The 23,239-nt window shown below is 32.6% G+C and overlaps 4 protein-coding genes across 4 annotated transcripts; all 4 read right to left on the reverse strand.

Annotated features, from left to right (window-relative positions):
• Window positions 1-265: 265 nt before the first annotated feature.
• Window positions 266-4,228, reverse strand: LOC122611168 (serpin-ZX-like). The gene is made up of 2 exons (XM_043784144.1): window positions 3,741-4,228; window positions 266-1,158 (listed from the first exon to the last, which is right to left on the reverse strand). The coding sequence occupies exons 1-2, from the start codon at window positions 4,131-4,133 to the stop codon at window positions 376-378; spliced, it is 1,176 nt and encodes a 391-aa protein (XP_043640079.1). The 5' UTR covers window positions 4,134-4,228; the 3' UTR covers window positions 266-375.
• A 4,123-nt stretch (window positions 4,229-8,351) lies between these two features.
• Window positions 8,352-10,045, reverse strand: LOC122610611 (serpin-ZX-like). Its single transcript, XM_043783583.1, has 2 exons — window positions 9,656-10,045; window positions 8,352-9,134 (listed from the first exon to the last, which is right to left on the reverse strand). Exons 1-2 carry the CDS (start codon window positions 10,043-10,045, stop codon window positions 8,352-8,354), a joined length of 1,173 nt encoding a protein of 390 aa, XP_043639518.1.
• A 4,733-nt stretch (window positions 10,046-14,778) lies between these two features.
• Window positions 14,779-16,414, reverse strand: LOC122580634 (serpin-ZX-like). The gene is made up of 2 exons (XM_043752902.1): window positions 16,025-16,414; window positions 14,779-15,565 (listed from the first exon to the last, which is right to left on the reverse strand). The coding sequence occupies exons 1-2, from the start codon at window positions 16,412-16,414 to the stop codon at window positions 14,786-14,788; spliced, it is 1,170 nt and encodes a 389-aa protein (XP_043608837.1). The 3' UTR covers window positions 14,779-14,785.
• A 601-nt stretch (window positions 16,415-17,015) lies between these two features.
• On the reverse strand, window positions 17,016-22,632 carry LOC122579177 (ent-kaurene oxidase-like). The gene is made up of 8 exons (XM_043751289.1): window positions 22,444-22,632; window positions 20,739-20,899; window positions 19,163-19,324; window positions 18,939-19,079; window positions 18,592-18,846; window positions 18,333-18,494; window positions 17,845-18,039; window positions 17,016-17,522 (listed from the first exon to the last, which is right to left on the reverse strand). The coding sequence occupies exons 1-8, from the start codon at window positions 22,565-22,567 to the stop codon at window positions 17,214-17,216; spliced, it is 1,509 nt and encodes a 502-aa protein (XP_043607224.1). The 5' UTR covers window positions 22,568-22,632; the 3' UTR covers window positions 17,016-17,213.
• Between the last annotated feature and the right edge of the window lie 607 nt (window positions 22,633-23,239).

The raw sequence follows: 23,239 nt of genomic DNA on the forward strand, positions 1-23,239 counted from the left end.
TGGAAAGAAATTGTTCAATTTGAAACGACTTTCCTAGTGAATAAGGCAATCTGTTACCTTGAATCCGGAGAAAATGCTAAGTTTAGAGTAAAAGTGATTTTTGAAGTAACTTACAATTAACTTTACTCTTACAGTAATGAAAAGTTAACTTTTAGCCATGACCCTGGGACTAATTTTATTAACAAGTTACATTATTACCTGTAACAACGGCTAAGATTAATAGTCTACCGACACAAAACAAAAACAAATACTTACGAGGTTCCGATAGTCGATACTAGAGATTTATTGCCACTCATAAGTTACACACATTAAAGCAAACTTATACAAACACAATTAAAAGTTAACCATCATACAAGTGCAAAAATTTCAACGTGTTCAGCCAACACGAGGGTCAACCATCTGTCCCATAAACAACACGACTCCAGTCATATCTTCTCTGATCACAAACAAGAAGGGATGATCCGCCACAAAATCGACCTTATCATTGGTCATCAAGGATCTCATCATCACTACAGCTGCAGAAGCCGCTGCAGCCTCTGTACCTTCTTCATTCACCTCCACAAATGACTTATGGTGAATGCTTGAAACATATAGATTTTTGCCCACATGGGAGTCAACCATCTCGGTCAAACCTTCTCCGCCACTGAAAGGCAACACAAGCCCTAATTCCTTCAACATTTCAGAAGCCTCGAACCCGAATGAGATCTTGAATTTTGGGATCAGAAACTGCCCGACTTCCACCTTTTGGCGTGGAATGTGATGGTCCAAGAAGTCAGATGTGGAACCTATGTTTTCTACCAAAGATTGAAGTCCATCTTTTGCATCTGGAAGGTAGAAGTACATCGTAAAACGGCGTTTATCATCCCCTTGTAAATAGGGGAGTCCCAATACTTTAAAACCATCATACTCACGCACAAATTGTTTTTTCTTGCTAGTCATGAAGGGAACTTGCACTTTGCTACCATCAAGAAGATGGAAGTCGGAGTCTTTTGTCTTTGACGGGTCAAACTTCTCGCTCCAGGCTCCCTTGAAATAGACTGCATTAGCAAAGATAAGTTTGGTGGAACTGTCAACTGCACCAGCAGGAAGGATCTCTTTGATAAGACCATTGGTTTTCTTTTCGGCCCACACATTCACTTCACTAGCTACCTCAACAGCCTTCATTAATCCATATATACAGAGTAAAATGTTAACTACAGAGAATACAGAGTTCACTATGTTTACTTCTATATATCTATTTGGCCCGGGCACGTGGAATTTCTACTTTTGACAAATACGAAGTTTTCCCTTTGGTGTAAGCATATACTAGTTGGGTAAAGCAGTAATCACAAGAGATTTCATTAGTTATGCAGGGAAAACAGTTAATAAAGTGGAAGTCTGCTACAAACTTTTCCTGTTAAGTTCATGCAGAATTACAAATGGTTGCCTTCTTTCAACAACAGTATGTTTACCTTCACATATGTGAACAAAAAATGTATAATCATTTCAGAGTATGTATTCAGATTCTTGACTAATTTGAAACGCAAAAGTTACTAGTAGTCGATACCAAGTTTGATATCAACGGCCTTGTGACTACTTGTGGAAATTATATCAAAAATGAACCCATAGTAAGCGGGTGACTGATATGTGCTATCTATCATGGATAAATTAGCCCCTGGAACCCGTAATACATACAGGTTTAAATACCTATTCACGGATACACATATTATTCGTTTGTCATATTCTAATGAAGACAACCGGCACTCCCCTTTCAGTTGGCGGGAACTCTAGACCTCGCTTCTCCACTCATACTGAGGAACCACTTTCCCCACAACTTAAAGTGATCTTCCTAATTCTTAATTAATGGCCTGACTATATTCAAGTTGATCTATTAACATAAGGTTTTCAGTTCTATTCTAATGGTAGAGATTGTACAATGTGATGTATATGTAATGTCTTGAATTTATCATCTTCCTTTTAATAGTATAGTATAGTTTCGCCAGACAATTGACAAACAACAATCAAAAGTAAGAGGAAATGTTGCTAAATACCATTATAACTCTCCAGAATGTCCATTTTTGTAACTTGAAACTTATTTTTTCCTCTTTTGGGTAATTATAACTTTATTTGACAGACTAAAATTTAACTTCTATCAATATAACCAGTACAACGGATGACATGACAAAGCATAACTTTGACACGTGTCCCATTTGACTAGTCATCATGGTAAACAAACAGTAAAAACAAAAAAAGTTATGTGGCAATAATTACCAAAATAGACATTAAAGAGTGCAATTACCTAAAGAGATATGATAATGGTACCATCACTTTTTATTAATATACCATAAAATACAAGTTTTTCAGCATATAGTACAAGCCAGTATTGCTTATTTGTGGTAGTTGTATTAAGTATAGTGGTACGAATACACTTCCCTTACCTATATGGATATTACCGGAAACTATACTGTAACATTTATTTTTGAGACAAGTGCATAAAAAACACGAAAAACTTATGTTGTTTAGCTATTGTATGTATCCAACTTTCAAAAACTCTGTTGTGTTTCCATTACCTCTTAAACAAGTAACAAATGTTTTTCCTTATACTATACTGCAACCATACAAGTTGCCACATCATCATAACTTGCGCCACTTCAGCATTATTCAACGCATAAGTAACATACATAACAACAACAACAAAGACCCAATCCCTAGACGGGGTACGGGGGAGGTGAGTTGTAGACAGTCTTCCCTCTACCCAAAGGTAGAGAGGCTGCTTCCATAAGGACCTCCGGCCATAAAGAGGTGACAGTTGAAAGGTGTAAAGAGTTTAGTTATCATACCTGACGGTTGCCGATAGCAAAGAAGGAAATACCTATCTGTTACGTGGGGGAGTAGAAACCTAACATACTTTATCACAGGTTCAACAGTACATTACAAGGGATATGGAAACAACCAAGCATACATGCAAATAAAAATAGAACCAACCATGCGGGAAAGATAGTTGGTGCTAAACACCCTATGGAACAAAGTACTAAGGCCGCCTAGCTAGACTAAATCCTATTCCTCACATATACTCTCAAACCCCTAAACTAATCCTAGTCCTCTAAATCCTCTCTCACTGATCATGTACTCGTTTCCTCTGACAAACAAGCATTTTGGGGTCATCCTAGTGTGACCTCCCCCTCGGTTTAGGCCTACCTCTACACAAGGCCAAAACCAATACGGAGGTAAAAAAAAAACAAAGTCTAAGTAAAAAGTCTAAATAAATAGTCTACATAATCTAATCCCATATGCCTTTCTCCCCTTGTCCACGTCCTCCGTCAGGGACCTCCTTTGGGGCATTTGGTATCCAACCCTTCTTCCTTCATCCACCTACCTCTTAGTCTGTTAAGTCAAACCCCTCCATTACATACAATACCAAAAATCTAAGAGTTTGAGGCATAAATTAGGGGTTTTGAAAGTTGGATACACACAACAGCAAAACGTGACAAGTTGACTACATTTTAATGCCCTTATCCCTCTAATTTTTAACATATAGATCATCATTCAATTTAACCCTACATAACATGATCTAAAAAAATACCTCACAAAAATTGGTTTACTAGACTAACTAACAAGGGGCAATTACTCTATAGTCTATACTATAAATATAAATCAAATCATAAAATAGGCCAGCCCATATTCATTTGTTCACTTTCTAGTCTCCAAAAAAATAATAAATAATAACAACAATAATAATTTAACCAACTAAATTAACTAACCTTGGTCTGAAAATCAACATGATTAGAAACAGCCTTATAAACATTTTCCAGAGCATGTTTAAAAGTATCCTTAATTGGGAGTGTTTGTTCAACCCAAACGCCATTAACAAAAGACAAAAGTGGCCCACCATTTATACTCCCATCAGCCAAAACCAAAGAAACAAGCTGTGAAGAGAGCGTGTTAACATCATCAACTGTTTTTGTTTTCAAAAAAGACAGAAGCTGGTCAAGTGTTTGACCTTTTGACCCGGCAGCTATTATGCTTAGAATGACATGGATCGAGAGTGGTGAGAAAACAGTGTTGGATGAAGTTGATGTTTTTTTGGTCAAAAGGTGGGTTGTTAGAGATAAAGACACTTGGGTTTGGTTTCTTATTGCTTGTTCGATATCCATTTTTGTTGTTAGTTTTTGGAAGATAGATTTGTGATGATGGTCGGAAAAATGGATTTTATAGTGGCCGTGTTTGGACTAAGAGGTTAAGGAAAGGAAGTCAAGGAACCTTCGTGGTAGTTTCGCCACGTATATAATGTCGACTAATTATATCTATATATCTATACTCCCTATATAAATAAACTACCCCCTTCACAAATTAAACACTCTATATTTAAATTCCTTATTTTACCCTTATAATTTATATTTTCCCAAACACTTTATTCCTGAATTTCCTAAAATACCCTTAAAGAAACCTTATGCATCTACGCAAGGTTTGGGATACTCGTGACTCAGACTCGACTCGGCGGAGAGGGGGGGGAGGTTTCAGGAGTTTTTGGAAAATCGGACTCGACTTAGGGAGAACTCGGATTGTAGTTTTATATACAAACATAAGTATTTTTTAAATTATATGTTATAAACTTTAAAAATATATTCTAAACTTCAAATTTAAACATAATTGTTTAAAAAACATTAACATAATAATTCAAACTTCAAATTACACGTTAGATTAGTTGATAGATGCACGTTTCATCATCATTTTTTCCATGTCAAGGTTGGAGAATTAGTGACTCGGACTCGACTCGGCGAGGTGGGGAGTCAGGAGTTTATCTTGAGAATTCGGCCGATTCGGAGGAGTTTTACAACCTTGCATCTACGTATCTATCATTGACTTTTTGGAATAGAGATGTTTGTGCGTTTAGGTAATAGATATTGTGGTATGTTGATGTTGCAGGTTGTTCACTATGTATAGTCATGTAGATTGAAAGTAGTTTTTTTTTCAATTTTGTTTTAATCTTTATAATGCTGGATTGATAAGGGTTAGTTGATGTAGAAGACACGATCTCATTTTAATTTCTATATTCGATTAGAATTATTAGCCAGATCACGTGTATTTCTATTCAATACAGCCCATTGTTTTTTGTTCATGATACCCCACATTTTACCCTTTTTTTTCCCCAGAGGTGCCGCTGCGGGTATCCCTCTAGTATTTACTAAAAACTTACGCAAATGTACAAGTGTTTTATGCGTGAAATGTACAAGCATTTAAAGCACATACTAATTTTAACCAAATTTCGTTTTAACCCCCTAACTTTTAACCAGATTTTGTTTTAACCCTTAAATTTCTATTTTTTTTTTTTACTTTTATCTCAAATCAAAGTTTTCGCTTTCATTTTCGTTACACTAAACTTTTAGGTTCTCATGTTTTTATCAAACAACTTTCACACAGTTACGGGTTTACTTTTAAACATTTGGTCTTTGATTATTTTTATTTAATTACTTTTATGCATGGAATGTACAAACTTTAACGTTATGCGTAGAATGTACAAGTTCTTATAACACATAATAATTTTTACCATCTTTCATTGTAACCTCTTAAACTTTCTATCATTTAACTTCTGCGCCATATTAAAGTTTTCGTTTTTATATTATTGACACTAAAATTTTGGGTTTTCATGTTTTCATCAACTAACTTTCACCATTTCGTTTTGACTATTTTCATTCGTCATTAACATGCATAATGTTTTTAAATTTGCCCCACATCAAAGTTTTTGTTTTTATTTTATTGACACTGATTTTTTGGGTTCACATACTTTCATCAAAAATATTTCACATGGTTACGATTTTACTTTTTAAACATTTGGTTTGATTATTTCCATCCATTTTTTTTATATATATGTGACGTTTTTAAATTTGCCCCACATCAAAGTTTTCATTTTTATTTTCTTGATATTAAATGTTTGGATTCTCATTTATAATATACTAAAAAGCTATATAAATATACAAGTACGTTATGCGTGGAATATACAAGTTTTCTATCTTTTAACTTTTGCCCACTTAAAGTTTTCGATTTTATTTTCTTGACGCTAAATTTTTGAGTTCTCATGTTTTCATCAAATAACTTTTCACTTGGTTGCAATTTTACTTTAACATTTGGTTTTGACTATTTTTATTCGTCTTTTTACATACATAGCGTTTTTACATTTGCCCCAAATCAAAGTTTTCGTTTTTATATTTTTGCCACTGAATTCATGGGTTAACTTTCACATGGTTACTATTTTACTTTTTTCATGTAAAAAGCGTATCCCGCGGCAACGCACGGGTACTATAACTAGTTTTACCTAAAACCATTTTATCTATTCTTTTACACCTTTTTTAATGTGACACGTGACAAGTATCCTCGTTATATTTCTGTAGCCCCATCTAATATCATGTTCGTCAAATCTAACAATTTATAAGCATAAATTATTAGATAGAATATTGCTTTTTTTATTATTTTTTTATTATATACCACTTGATCCATGAAAAGAAAAGTAGTATTAATACGTGTATGCGCGCGTAGTATTTATAATTCCACAAAATGAAAGACGTGTATTGAGACGTGTGATCTTGCTATTCGTATACAGGTGCATAGTTTGTTGTCCCATTCAAACGGAACCGACTATAAAACCCACTTGAAAATATAGGTAAAATGATACATCTATACTTCTATATTACTATATAAAAATTATATACCCCTATGTTAAAATTTTAATATTTTTGAGACTTGCGAAATTACCATTTTACCTTTAATAAATTATTTTACACAATCATTTCATTATCTTCTAAAAGATATTCACTACTTTTTTAAATTATATCAAATAACTACACCACTTAACGCATCTGCCGCCATTAACGGTCGCCGCATTCGTCGATGCCGCCACTAACGTTCGCCACATTCGTCGATGCCACCACATCACTGTTATTGTCATCGTCGTCACATTGTGCGGGTATTATGCTCGTAAAAACTTAACTTGGATAACAAACTTCATTTATTTAGATAGAATAAATATTTAAATAAAATAAAATAAGTATTTTCATATAAGTACATGATAGTTGAAAGGCAGAAAGTGACCAAATTGAGGATTAGAAGGTGGCTAACTATTTCCACTTGTTTAAAAAATAACTATACTATACGATGTAGCGGTGATGGTGGTAGCAACGAAGGTATAGTGACAACGGTAGTGGTGATGGCAATGTGCGGCGGTGACGGTGGTAAATGTAACTTAATTGATGTAAGAGAGTTATTGTGGTTCTTTCAGGGTTGAAGAATTCATGTTGTACTCGTAATTCATTTCATTAAGAGTATTATAAGAATATAAGTAAATAGATAAAAATGTTTAAATTAGTGAATAAAGCAGAAGGTAATATGGTTATTTCAAAATCTTAATTACTTAAAGGAGTAAGGGTAGTTTGCTTTATAAAGTAGTATATAATATAGATATCTCTCTAAACAATTGTACTATATATATTATTTTATTTATATATCTTTCTAAACAATTATTTTATTGTATAAAACAGTATGGTTGGATCAGTGGTAAACATCTTTGTCTCTGGAGACAGAGGTCATGGGTTCGATCCTCATCCCATGCAAAGGTTGGAGGCATTTTCTACCATTTAGATAGAAACTGGAAGCAGCCTCTCTACTTAGGTAGAGGTAAGGTCTGCCTACATCTTAACCTCCCCCATACACCGTCGAGGTATTGGGGCTCAAAAACCCGCGGAAGGCGGCACTGAGCAGTTTTTAAAACATGCAGCATGGTTGGATCAGTGGTAAACACTCTTGCCTCTGGAGACAGAGGTCATGGGTTCGATCCGCATCCCATGCAAAGGTTGAAGGGTCTTTTCTACCATTTAGATAGAAACTGGAAGCAGCCTCTCTACTTAGGTAGAGGTAAGGTCTGCCTACATCTTAACTTCCCCATACACCGTCGAGGTATTGGGACTCAAAACCCGCAAAAGGCAACACTGAGCAGTTACTTTTATTTTTTTAAAGATGTATATGGGAAAAAGGAATTGAAAATAGGAGTCTTGTGAATCGTGATAATACTTCTCTTGGACTATTGGTGTCAAACAATTGTCAAAAATAGCGAACAAAATGGTAAAATGTTATAATGTATATATACTTTATACAATATCCTGTATATAAATTCATTAATCATGCTTTGCACTTGTGTGTTAATTATGAGAAATATTTACTAAACCAATTGTTGAAATTTCTATAAAAAAAAACACATACATTCTCTACATTATAGTAGAGTTATTGCCACTGGTAAGGTAAAAACATTAAACCAAGCACTTTGACCAGATTAAGTTCAACAATCATATATATACCCACAAATTATGATCTCAACATCCGAATCACTCAACACTTGGGTCGATCACTTGCCCCATAAACAACACGACTCTGCTCATATCTTCTCTAATCATGAACAAAAACGGATGATCTGCAACAAAGTCGACAGGAATCATGGCGCATTGTTGCATTATCACAACCGCAGACACTGCTGCGGCTTCTGTACCTTCTTCATTAACCTCCACAAAAGACTTATGGTAAATGTCCGAAACATAAAGCAATCCACCATCATTGGATTGTTCCACCATTTCGTTTAAGCCTTCTTCGGCATTGAATGGCAAAACGAGGCCTAACTCCATCAACATGTCTTTAGCTTCAAAACCAAATGAGATTTTAAACTTTGGGATCAAAAACTGACCAACTTCTACTTTCTGAAATGGAAGGTAGCGTTCCAAGAAGTCGGATTCAGAACCTAATCTTTCTATCAAATATAGGAGACCATTTTTAGCATCTGGGAGGAAAATGTACATAGTGAAACGACGTCTATCTCCACCTTGTAAATAGGGAAGACCCAAGACTTTGAAACCATCACACGAACGTACAAATTGTTTTTTGTTGCTAGTCATGAAGGGTACTTGAACTCTGCTACCATCATTGTTTGGGTGGAAGTCATAGTGTTTTGTTCTTGATGGGTCAAACTTCTCATTCCAGATTCCTTTGAAGTAGATAGCATTTGCAAAGATGATCCTTGTGTCTTGTGTAACGGCGCCAACAGGAAGGATGTCTTTGATAAGTCCTGCAGTTTGAGTTTCGGCCCACAAGTTTACTTCTTTCGTTACTTCATCAGGCTTCATTAATCAACAAGTACACTAGTTAACCATCACAGATCATGTCGTTACTAGAATACTCCTAGTTTGACTGTTCTTTTTCTTTTAACTTTGACTATAGATACTATTGTTTATATTAAATAGTAGTTAATGTAAAATATATCAATGAAAAATAAATTCAAGACTCAATCGATTCATATACTTTTTATCAAGTGTCATGTAACAAGAACAAAAATATTTATGGTCAAAGTTAAAAAAAAACTTAGAAAGTCAAACTGGTGTCTTGGGTCTTTGTTAAAAAAGTATATACTGTAGTATTTATGAGTTGTTTGATTAATTGTTTTGAATTGAACTTTTCATTGAGTTATTCCTACACCGAAAGCCATTGACCTATAGCTCTTGTTGTACAAAGGTGTAGTTACCAGTTAAATATATGCTATGGATTCAAGTCTCGGCAAGTGTTTGTCGTTCAAAAGAAATATAGCAAATGCATACCCCCATCTCTATCTTCATATAAAAGATGTAAAAAAACTATTACTCACCTTGTTCTTGAAGTCAACTTGATTTGTAGAAGAGTGATAAATAGTTTCCACAACTTGTTTGAAATTTGGTTTAAGAACAACAGTGTTTTCAACCCAAGCCCCATTTGAAAAAGCTAAACGAGGTCCGCCATATGGGCTACCATCAGCAAAGACCCACGGGACTAGCTGCGAATAAAGGGCGTGGACGTCATGAATGGTATTTGTCATAAGAAATGCTAACAACTGATGGAGTGTTTGGCCATTGCAACCGCTAGCAACCAAGCCCAAGACGATATGAATGGAAACCGGGGAGAAAACAACGTTGGAGTCTTGGAATTTGTTCAATAGAAGGTGGTTTGCAAGTGTGATCGAGACATGGGTTTGGTTTCTAATTGATTGTCGGATGTCCATTTTTGTTCTGAGACAGAAAGTCAGAATAAATGGATTGATGAGATATAGGAAGTTGTTATATGAAGTCAACGTTTGGGTAACATTGTTGTGGAAGCAACCAATTGATCAGGAGCACACTAGTATATAAAGAAGAGGTTTTAGAATCTAAATTGTTTTTAGTCAACGTTTAGCACACAGCTAACTTACTATGCACCAAATATTCTAAATTAATTCCTTTCTTAATATTGAACCTAAGACTTCAATAATATATGTATATTTAAAATAGAAAAATAGGAATGGAACTTTCTTAGATAACATATTTGCATTATTTGAACTTTTAACAAATTAAAAATTTGGACCTAAATGCAGGTAGATCTCATGGTCCTCACAAACTGGAAATGCACTTTTTTTCCTATGGGATGTGGATGTGCCTCACTAAATTTCAATAAGTGCATCATTTTCTTGGCTTTAAAATGGCACATAGAGGATGAAGCTTCTGAGTAGTAAGCCCGAGCATATTAATATCTTCTTCTGCTTTTTCTCTAAGCTTCCACTCGAACTCTTGAACCATTCTTCCAATTCCGATGCAAGAATTCAACATTGCTTGAAGAGAACCGGCACACACTCGATCTTTTTCCTCCTCCAAAAGCCATTTTCTTCTGAAAATCATTGGTTTCATTTTCCCTCATAAACCACTCTGGGTTCCATTCTTCAGGATTCTCCGACACATTTTTTTCCATGTTACATCCATAATTTCTTCAATTTTTATTTGAGCTGCACAAATGGGCAGGTTGGGTTTAAGCCAATTGTTTTAATATAGAATACATACATACACATATCATCATCATCATCTATATTTGTATAACATTTCCTTCCAGCTGCATTTAGCAGGTGGTGACCAATTATTCTCTTGACAAGCTTTTTCGGTTGGAAAACAATCTTTAATTTTTTTTTTTTGCAGATGAATGGTTGATGAAGTTGCTTTCCCATGATAGTTATATCTGTACAACAACAACACCAACTTTCCCGCACTTGCATACATTTTGCAATAACCTTTTTCATGGTCATATCTTTCAAATCACGTCTTATACCTGTACATTTAAAAAGGATTGTAAATTAGTGTTGAACTTAATACTAAGCGGCGGTGGGATAGTGATGGCCGAGATGGTGGTGGTGACGAATGTAAAAGTAATTGATGTTAAAGGTGGTTTTTAGTGTTGAAGAATCTATATTGTAAATTACTCGTATTTTATTAAGGGTATTATAGATATATATAATGAATATGTTTAAATTAGTGAATATAGGAGAAAGATATTTTTGGTTTTTGAAAGTTTAAGGGAAAAAAAAAATGATTTGTTTTATTAGATAGTATAGATAATACCATCTCTAAATATATATAAAAGATAAACTTTAAATAAAAAATAGAGAAATTTGGATCTTTGGATGAAGTTTAACTTTTAATTAGGACCATTAGATCAAAATGCTGATGTCATATAACTTTTTTAACTTTTTAGATTTAATTTTTATTTAATAAAATTAAATAACTATTATTTCCTTATATAAACTTGTAGACAAAATAATTATTGTTATTTAATGATACAATTATGGAAACTAATATTATTTACGTTTTACATTATTTTTCATATTTAAAATCAAGTTTGTCTTTTTTTAAAACAAAACTTCATGTTTTAATGTAATACGTTTTTATTAATTTATACTCCCTCTGTCCCAATTTAAATGTCCACTTTGACCATTAATATTATTGTTTGTGTTTTATAATACGTGACGAAAGTTATATTATTATAAAATACATTGAAAACTTAATCTATTCTTATATATTACATTAAGTAGTATTACATAACACAAATAAAATTCTATACGGTCAAAGTTAACCATAAAAGACCAAAAATGTCAAACTATGACATTTAAATTGGGACGGAGGGAGTAAGTTCTAGAATTTTTACCATATGACGTAATAAATAAATATAAGTTATAAACATTTAGTTTTACATCATTAGTATCTTATTATATTTAATTCAACGTTTTGAAAACCAAACTGGATGTTAAACCGACCTTTTTACTATTTCACTGTTCGGAACGGTCGGATCAATCGAGCCGGATTAAAAAACCGGATAATATAATATAATATGTACACACACACACACACACTAGATTACACCGGTGCGATGCACAGATTGACATACTTTTCAATAATTCTTAAACGAATTTTATGTTATTAAATAACTAAAAAACATATACAGAATTTATAGTAAACTATCATATTTATATATCAAAAGAATATTGTATGAAAATCGCAAAGATATTATGAATAGATTAGCACAATATACGATTTATAGATTGATAATAAAATCATGTTTTTGTTTTGTGCATCCATCTTGGATGCATATTCTTCAAAATGATGCATCCAACAAAAAACATGATTTATTTGATTTTGACGGATCAATGTGTTGTTAAACACTTAAATAATGATAATTAGTTATGCACTATGTCAGTTTTATGGACTTTTAATGCATCAAAATGTAGTTTTTAAATGATCTCATTTGTTATCATTTTAATTTGGTTCTCATTTAATAGTCACCCTTCATATATATATATGTATATAAAATAATAACTAGTACTAATGTCCGTACGATGTACGGATTGAGCGTATTTATCGTGCGGTATAAACCGTAGAAAAGAACTCTTTCGTATCTTTTCTATCTGGCCAATTACCTTTTTTTTCGTATCCATACATATAATTACATTATCTTAGTAATTCCGTTGGATATTTTGTTAAAGTTCTTATCTATACTCTATTATAAAGCAGATTCTCTCTGTCTAACATTTTAAGTTTCAACATTTACTTCCCCAAAATGCCTTTTCTATCAATTCTATATTACCAAACACCCTTTCTCTCTCCTCAAATCTCAACCAATCATCTTTTTTCAATCTCCTTCATAAATCATTTATTCATCCAATTCATTCAAAATCTTTTATCTCACAAACCGTACATCGATATATTATAAAAATTATATGGGTGTTTTTAAAATTTCAAGTTTTTTCATTAAAGATGTCATTCGATATACTTTCGACAAATTTTTAAATCCGATATTAGAACCCGTACAGTTAAGGCATTTGGTTATCACACTTTATGACCTATTAATCCACCATCTCAGCGCTGTAACACACGAGTACTTACTTTCGTATTTATATAAAGGGGTTAACATTTATGTAGTTAACTGCATAATCAGTCCCTGCAGTTACATAGAGTTTTTAAAATATAATTTTCATATTAACCCCTCAAGTTTTAAAGTGTATAGAATTACACCCTTCAAAACAACACAGCTGCATCTAACATCCCTGCAGTTAAACTGCAGGGATGATTTTCCTTTATATAAATAATAATACTAAACAGTTTAATTAATGATAATAATTAGAAAAATAGTTTGATTATTACTAGAAGTTTAGAACCCACATATAAGTATATCTTTAGAAATATTATATTAAATTTATATTTGGTAAACATTATCATAGATCTAAAACTCAAAACATATTTTACTTATTAAATATATTGATTGAGGATTACGTCACATGTAATTTAAAGAACCGCTCAATCTTGTTTAAATATATTGATAGATTGGTAGATACTTTACGTTATTATTTCTCGCATATAAATTAATTCAATATAAAATTTTTTTTAAATAGATTAGAAAAAATTATACCATTCAATATATGTGTTTTTTTATCTACTTATCTAAATTTCTTAAACAAAACTTAGGGCCCGTTTCTTTTTTTAGTTATTAAGACCTGAGTGTATTAAGTGACTGAATGCATTAAGAATATTTGTATGTATTAAGTAAAGTGTATGTAATTGACGGTTATTTTTGTTTATTAAGTAAAAAAAAATAAAATTTGACTTAATGATTAAATTCTTAACTATTAAGTTTATTAAGTAGTAAAAAAAACATAGACTTAGTGTTTCATACTATACAACTACCATGTATATAATTAAAAAGTTGTTTGTTCTAATAAAGTAGAAATTATAAGTTTAAATATAATAACTTATAAGATAATAAGTATTCACATTATAAAAAATCATAACACATAAATAACTGAGAGTACATAATACCTATAAGTGTCTTGTATGAAGTAGTTAGGATATATAAAATGGGAAATGATATTCCTACAACAAAATTTGGCAATCTACAACAATATCTGCATTATGCAATTGTACTATGTGCAATAAAGTTTGTATATTTGTTGTAGATGACAAAATTTTGTTGTAGAAATATCACTACCCATATAAAATGTTGAATCAAAGACAAAGTGTGGTGTATTATAAACCCCCAATAATTTGAAACTTGTATACTTAAACTTGTCTTCAGTCCCGTCTCATAGACGGGTAGATTCAAAACATATGATTTGAACATTCTAATGAAGTTCGTGCATATAATTAAGGTCGACTTGGATTCGTACATACTACTTGTATAACTTTTTGGTCATGATTAGTTATATTTCAGTGCACTTAACCTTATAATGTATACTTTATACAATATCCGGTATATAAATTCATTAATCATGCTTGCACTTGTGTGTTATGAAAAATATTTACAAAACCAATTGTTAAAATATAAACAAACATACTCTACATGATAGTAGAGTTATTGCCACTGGTGAGGTAAAAACACGAAAACAAGCACTTTGACCAAATTAAGTTCAACAATCTTATATACATACCCACAAACATTCTCAACTTTTGAATCACTCAACACTAGGGTCGATCACTTGCCCCATAAACAGCACCACTTCGCTCATATCTTCTCTAATCACAAACAAAAACGGATGATCTGCAACAAAGTCGACAGGATTCCTGGCGCATTGTAGCATTATCACAACCGCAGACACTGCTGCGGCTTCTGTACCTTCTTCATTAACCTCCACAAAAGACTTATGGTAAATGTCCAAAACAAATAGCTTTCTACCATCAGCGGATTGTTCCACCATTTCACTTAAGCAGCCTTCAGTAATGAATGGCAATACAAGGCCTAACTCCATCAACATGTCTCTAGCTTCAAAACCAAATGAGATTTTAAACTTTGGGATCAAAAACTGACCAACTTCTACTTTCTGAAATGGAAGGTTACGTTCCAAGAAGTCGGATTCAGAACCTATTCTTTCTATCAAAGATAGGAGACCATCTTTTGCATCAGGGAGGAAAATGTACATAGAGAAACGACGTCTATCTCCACCTTGTAAATAGGGAAGTCCCAAGACTTTGAAACCATCACACGAACGTACAAATTGTTTTTTGTTGGTGCTCATGAAGGGTACTTGAACTTTGCTACCATTGTTGAGGTGGAAGTCATAGTCTTTTGTTCTTGATGGGTCAAACTTCTCATTCCAGATTCCTTTGAAGTAGATAGCATTTGCAAATATGATCCTTGTGTATGGTGTAACGGCGCCATCAGGAAGGATGTCTTTGATAAGTCCTGCAGTTTGATTTTCGGCCCACAAGTTCACTTCTTTCGTTACTTCATCAGGCTTCATTAATCAACAAGTACACTAGTTAACCATCACAGATCATGTTGTTACTAGAATACTCCTAGTTTGACTTTTCAAGTCTTTTTCTTTTAACTTTGACTATAAATACATTTGTTTATATTAAACAGTAGTTAAAGTAAAATATATCAATGAAAAGTAAACTTAAAACCTAATCCATTCATATGTTTTGTATCAAGTGTTATGTAACACGGACAAAAGTAAGTATGGTCAAAGTTAAAAGAACAATACTCAGAAAGTCAAGCTAGCGCCTTGGTCTTTGTTGAAAGAGTATATAGTTTTTATGAGTTGTCTAATCAACTGTTTCGAATTGAACTTTTCATTGAGTTATTACTACACTAAGCCATTGACCTATCGCTCTTGTTGTACAAGAGTGTAGATACCAAATATATGTTATGGATTGAACTTCATAAAAAGGAAATGTAAAAAACTGGTACTCACCTTGTGCTTGAAGTCAACTTGATTTGAAGCAGAGTTATAGATAGTTTCCACAACTTGTTTAAAACTTGGTTTAAGAACAATAGTCTTTTCGACCCAAGCCCCATTTGCAAAAGCTAAACGAGGTCCGCCATGTGGGCTACCATCAGCAAAGACCCACAGGACTAGCTGCGAATAAAGAGCGTGAACGTCATGAATGGTATTTGTTCTAAGAAATGCTAACAACTGATAGAGTGTCTGGCCATTGCAACCGCTAGCAACCAAGCCCAGGACGATATGAATGGAAACCGGGGAGAAAACAACGTTGGAGTCTTGGAATTTGTTCAATAAAAGGTGGTTTGCAAGTGTGATTGAGACATGGGTTTGGTTTCTAATTGATTGTCTGATGTCCATTTTTGTTCTTGAGATAGAAAATCAGAATAGATGGATTGATGAGATATAGGAAGTTGTTATATGAAGTCAACGTTACCAACAAGAAATTAGCCTAGTAGTAAGGCAAACACTTGATAACCTTAAGGTCTCAGGTTCAATGCCCGCTGGGAACAAAAAATAATTCATTTAAAGTACCCCGTTACCAATGAAGCCTAGACCCATATGTGAAGTTTAAATACACGGGTTCAATCCTTCGGGGTGCCTAGATCATGTGGGGATTAGGATGGAGGTATTTTAGCATATGATGAATACGGGGTGGGTCGATAGTATCCAATTGTGATACCAGAGCTAGGGTTCCCCATTACCTTTTTTATATGAAGTCAACGTTTGGGTAACATGTTGAGGAAGCAATCAAGTGAGGAGCACACTATTATAAAAAGAAAATGTTTTAGAATCTAAAATAGTAAAATGTTTTTAGTCAACGTTTAGCAAAAGGAAGAAACCACACAGCTAATATACTATGTACCAAATACTCTAAAGTTAAAATAATTCTTTGCTTAATATTGAACCCAAGACTTCCATATTGCATTATGGAAGGAAAGGAAAGGAACTCAACAAGGCATTGATCATAATACTGATATATATCTATATTTAAAATAGGAATGAAACTTTCTTAGATAACATATTTGCATTATTTGAACTTTTAACAGATTAAAAAGTTGGACCTAAATGCAGGTAGATCTCATGGTCCTCACAAACTAGAAATGCAATTTTTTTCCTATGGGATGTGGATGTGCCTCACTAAACTTCAACAAGTGCATCATTTTCTTGGCTTTATAATGGCACGTAGAGGATGAAGCTTCTGTGTAGTGAGCCCAAGCGTATTAATATCTTCTTCTGCTTTTTCTCTAAGCTTCCACTCGAACTCTTGAACCATTCTTCCAATTCCGATGCAAGAATTCAACATTGCTTGAAGAGAACCGGCGCACACTCTTTTTCCTCCTCCAAAAGCCATTGTTTTCTGAAAATCATTGGTTTCATTTTCCCTCATAAACCGCTCTGGGTTCCATTTTTCAGGATTCTCCCACACATTTTTTTCCATGTTACATCCATAAATGTTCACTGTTAACTGCAATAATTATTTCAAAAGTGGGTTAGACTAAATTTCTTTAATTTTGGATAAACGAGCTAGACATATACGCATATCATTAGTTGTGGCAAATAGGCATGACATGATTCGCCTCGTTGGAGCAACTTGTTAAAATATGTCCAGGCAGAGTTGGGTGATATTTATATGAGCTACACAAATGGTCAGGTTGGGTTTAGGCCAATTGTTTTAAATTTCCTTATGAGACCCGTTAGAGATAAAACAAAATCCAAATCAACCCATAATAAGTAAAAACAATGAAAATGTAAGCAATTATAAATGTAATTCTTAAAAGAAACAAAACCTGAGTTCCAGCTGGGACATGGTACCCTCCTAGTTCTGTATCTTCATGCACATATCTTAATGGAATTATAGGAACAGGACTATGCCTTCTTAATGTTTCATGAAAGATGGCAGATATGAATGGTATCTGTGACAACTTTTCCTCAGTGATCTTGTCTGACCCGCATGCACTTTGGATATCCTTGTACAGACGATCCTGAGTTGAACAATTACAAATTAAAACAGAGGAATCATTAGAGTATAATGCATTATAAATTAACAGAAATGTCATAAAAATTACTATTTTTTGGTAAAGAATATGGCCAAGAAGAACCATCAAAGTTTCATTTGTTTTATATAAAGGTAAATTGACCCAGTAAATGATCAATATGATCATGTCTCAGCTCATGTGGCAGCGACGTTTGACTATATCGACTACTTTTTGTCACATGCAGATGTTACCGCAACGTGAATCTTGATTTAATATTTGGTTAAAAGAACAACACACACCTGAATTTTGGGATTTTTGGCTAGTTCATACATTGCCCATTCTGTGGTGACCATTGTGGTGTCTGATGATTCGATAATTGGCTCCCATAGGGACATTAGAAGTTGATTATCTGTAAGTGTTTGTGCTTCTGATAGCAAGTAATCAATGTAGCTGTTCAAGTTCTGTTTTTCAACGAAAATAGGCAACTACGTTAATATTATTCTTATGTAATCTAGCAAGATTTACTACAAGTTATGAAATAACATCATCCAGAATTACCTCCCCTGAAGCAATTCGGTTTTTATGTTGTTTAATAAGGGCCTTCATCACAGCTTCCCTCCGGACATACATCTGTTGGATTGTGTTCTCAAACTTTCTATTCGGTACCCACTTCAAATACGGGAAGAAATCTCTCCAGTCAACCTCAATTGCACCCATCATTGGATCAACAACCAAGACTTGAAAGATCTCATCTCGTTTCATGGTGATTCCGAGATCCTCCACGTATAAGCTTTCAACATCCTTTCCCAATGTCTGAAAAAGTATGATTAAAATAGGCTCACTTCAATGATCAATCACAATTTATAACTTAATTAAAAAGATATTATGATAATAAGAAAACTTACTTGTCTCATTGCCAATCCAAAAAGTTCTGACTGAAATATTTTCCTGAAGTTAACTTCTTCTTCGGTAGAGTTTTTAACAAATGCATGTAATTGGTTTGAAATATTCTCGATCATGATGTCCCTATGGACACGATGTTTCTTCTGAAATCAGTTAAAGCAGGTATATAGTTAGTATAAAATGAGTATGTTAAGCATACACATGTACACACGTATTTACCACGAACCTGAGCATTTGGACCCAAGATACCGGTGAGTATATTGCGTTTCACAGTTCTGTGATAGTCATCGTAATCACTCATGGCTACCATAGTTTTATCAGATGTGAGAACCTCTAAAGCCTTTGATAGCTTTCTTGTTGAGATAGATGAGAATCTGGTAACCAAAGCCTATTAAAATGCATGACATAGTTAATTAAGGTTTGCAACATCTTGTTGTGCAACCTTTCTTTAAAGGTTTGTATAAAGGGCTTTCTGACTGGTGCACTCCGGCACATGTTAGTATGTAGCCAATGGACATTAAATCAATCTAAAAATTTCCTTTTCAGTATAAACTATTAATGCACATATACAATTTTATTTTTGTAACCACCTCCAAGATGGCCTAGTGGTTTGAATCTTACTAGATAGAATCTTGGGGATGGACAAAAGGTTTGAAAACAGTCATGGGATGCCCTGATTAGGTCACACACATTTGAGTTAAAATGAGACTCTACTTTCCCGAGTAACTGAATACAAAAAACCTCATTCGTTTATTCATTTGTAAAATATCGTTTTTGTAGAACGGATCAAACAAAAGTTACAAAATGGATCATTTCATAAAATTTTATTGCTCATCTCAAATAATTATATGCTAAAATTAAGTACTTTCTAACAAAGAAATGACTAGATGCTCTCTTTATTAGTTTATTGTCTTACTTTTAAAAAAATAAAAAAAATACTTATACACTTTCTTTGAAAAATCTAATCAGCAAGGTTAGATAAGTGGTTAACAACCTTGCTTCTGGAAACAAAGGTCAAGATATCTATCCTCATGCCTTGCAAGGCTCATGGTCCATTTCTATATGAGATAGAACCTTGGAGTAGTCTCTCTACACAACGATATGGGTAAGGCTGTTTATATCTCAACCTCCCTCATACATCGTCGAAGTATTGGAACTCAAAACATATAGAAAACGAAATAGGGTGTTTACTTACTTTTACTTTCTTTAAAAAATCTGTCATTCATTATTTTATTGATCACTTACCTATATATTATTCATTTAATTAATTACCAATACTAAATGCAATGATAAAACTCATATTTTATATCTAAAGCTTTATCAATGACAATAGTTTATAGGTCCATGCTATTATAATTATAATATCAATTATTTTTGTCTTTCACAATGGAGTGTTTGGTTTGATTACTAAATCACTCATATGTCATATCTACTTAGAATCCGGCAAAATTGAAAAGCATTATTCGGTTGATAATGATAAAAATACATATTGTGAATACGAAGTTCTTTTTTTTCTTATAAAAACCACTTATTGGATTATCTGCCGTTTGAAACAACCTTTTCAAAGCAACTTATTCAAAAAAGATAGTCTTTGATGAACATTTCCAAATACCCACAAAAATGCGAGCAGCCAATGAGCTATAAGGGGTGAGAAGTCTTATCATAGAGAAGGTCTCGTGTTTAAATACAAGGATTGCCGTTTAACTATTAACTTAGTATTACTGATGACTAATATTTGTAGTTGAAAAAACTTGTCTAGCAAAATATAAATAGAAAAAGTGAGTAATGTATTGTGTGAATACCTCTTTGGCGATTTCATTGGAACTAACGACCACCATGGAAGTGGCACCGGTTTTAATGGAATAAATAGGCCCATACATATCTGCCCATTTTGTAAATGTCATGTATGGTTTCTTTTCCTTTAACTGCAGTAAATTCCCCAATACTGGTACCCCTGGCACCGCTGTAAATTTCCATTTCCAATCACATCATTATATATCATAATCAAAAATAGTTCATCATAGAACATATACGTAATATCTTGGTTAAAGCTGTTGAACTATCCTATTCACAGTGAATAATTATTGTTTTCAGCTTATCATGTTACCAATCTTATGTGATGTGTCATGCCAATAAAGTCATAATGATACATTAAGTCAACCTAAGAAGGAAAGATAATTAGCCAAGTTGAATTACTTATTTTTCTCCCAAACTTAGATAAATTTTCAAAAAGGGTGTGATCTCATTCGGGTCCTTGAAAAATAATGGTATTTTGGATGTAATAAAGTTTAAGTTTTTTTTAATTGGGACAATTAGAAAAAAGCTTAACTGAATAAATCATTTTTTTCTTTGTGCAGTTTGTTTTCTTGTAGATATAATTGACATAGATTTACCAATATTTTACAAACATAATTTTTACCAATTAAATCATGTTTAAGCATTCTTTTTTTCTTTTTTTATTTATTAATTATTTTTTTTTTTATGTTGATTATATCAACTCACATGTGACATGTATTTGTAAAATGTTAGTCAACCTACATTGCCACAATTACATTGTAAACAATGTTAACGTTTATTGAACAGTGACGCTACACCCAGTAAACCTTTCACAAACACATTGTGAACAACTAGGTTAATGTGTATTCAAGTTAATGTGTATTCAACAGTACACTGAAAGGTTCAAACACAAATGTTAAGGTACAATTCTCAAAATTGTACATCAATAGATTGTAAAAGTACTCCTATTTTTTATTTTACATTTATCTTGGGAGTAGGACTTAAGTATAGAGCAGACTAAAGTACTAAACTACCAAAGGAATAAAGAAAGAGTTAATAACTTTGACTTAAATCCTAAATATTGTTAGGATTAGGATCCTCTAAAGTTGTAGTAACTTTAGAGGTAAAGTTAGTTCACATTCTAATTGAAAACTGAAATAACATTTAGTTTAGTGGACATCATTTACATGTGGTTAATTTATATCTTATTAACTTTTTATTATATTATGTTTATGCCACATCAAAGTTTTTTCTATAAATAGTTTAAGAAGACAATTCTTCTTTATTATATACAAAGATATATACTTCTATAAAAGTTATAATCTAATAATGAAAGTTAGAAAAAGATACACGAATTAATCAAACTACCCTTAATGATAAGACCTATAGAAAATATCTTATTAACTAAACCCTTAATATTAAATTATGGCATAAGTCCTTTATATTATAAAATATCTCTAATACCCCTTTTAAATCAAACACATTTAAATCAATTATTCTTTTGAATAAAACACTAAATATATAACTTCATATCAAACTTATACATTTATAAAACATAAATATTGATCTTATACGTATAGACTATAGTTAGATTTGAGAAAAAAACATGCGTCCATATGAGTGATCACATAAATAAAGACGTACATATAAAAACATAAAAATACTTAATTATGTATATGTGCATAGATATATATATATATAGAGAGAGAGAGAGAGAGAGAGAGAGAGTACCAGGAACAGGAGGGAGATGTTTAGATTGATGGGAGGTGGCATAACTTTTGAGATACCAAAAGTAAACAGCAACTGCAAGTGCAAATAGTGTACCACCACCTATGGCAAATATTACACCCTCCATTACTACTACAGGGAAGAATATAATAAAGAGAGAATGAGAGAATGGTGAATGGGGTATCTTTTGGTTTTGGACTTTCCTATGTGGGGAGCCAGGGAGGTGGTGGTGGTCTTTAAATAAGAGATTTTGCTATATATAATAAGATGTTGATCATAAACTTTATTATATTACTATACTACGTTATACATTATTCATTATCATTTTTTCATTTTTTTTTAACTAAATTGTAAATAAATTTAAAATGTCCTTTCATTTTTATTCTACTATTTAAATCTGTTCACTTGAAATCTTTATAATATATATATTTGAATTACTTATAATACTTTTTAATGAACTTAATTACAACATCCATTTTAACTCGTAAATAACTATACTACTCTATTAATAATTACTTTTGTTACGCCACATTGCACGGATATATGATTAGTTTACTAAGAGTTGTATTATACGTACACAACTTAAATATTTAGTTTTATCTATTTTATATTATATGTAAAAGACATGCTAATTAAAAATATATACTCAAGACTTGGTGTTAATACTAAAATTCTCTTTTGCATTTAACTCATTCAACAATGTGAATATTATCATACTAAATAAGATATAATTAACTATATGTAAATTACACCAAATTTGATGTAATATTTGGTAATATTAGCTCAAAAATAATGTTTG

The sequence above is a fragment of the Erigeron canadensis genome, chromosome 8 (assembly GCF_010389155.1).
Source record: "Erigeron canadensis isolate Cc75 chromosome 8, C_canadensis_v1, whole genome shotgun sequence".
Classification (NCBI taxonomy): Eukaryota; Viridiplantae; Streptophyta; class Magnoliopsida; order Asterales; family Asteraceae; genus Erigeron; species Erigeron canadensis.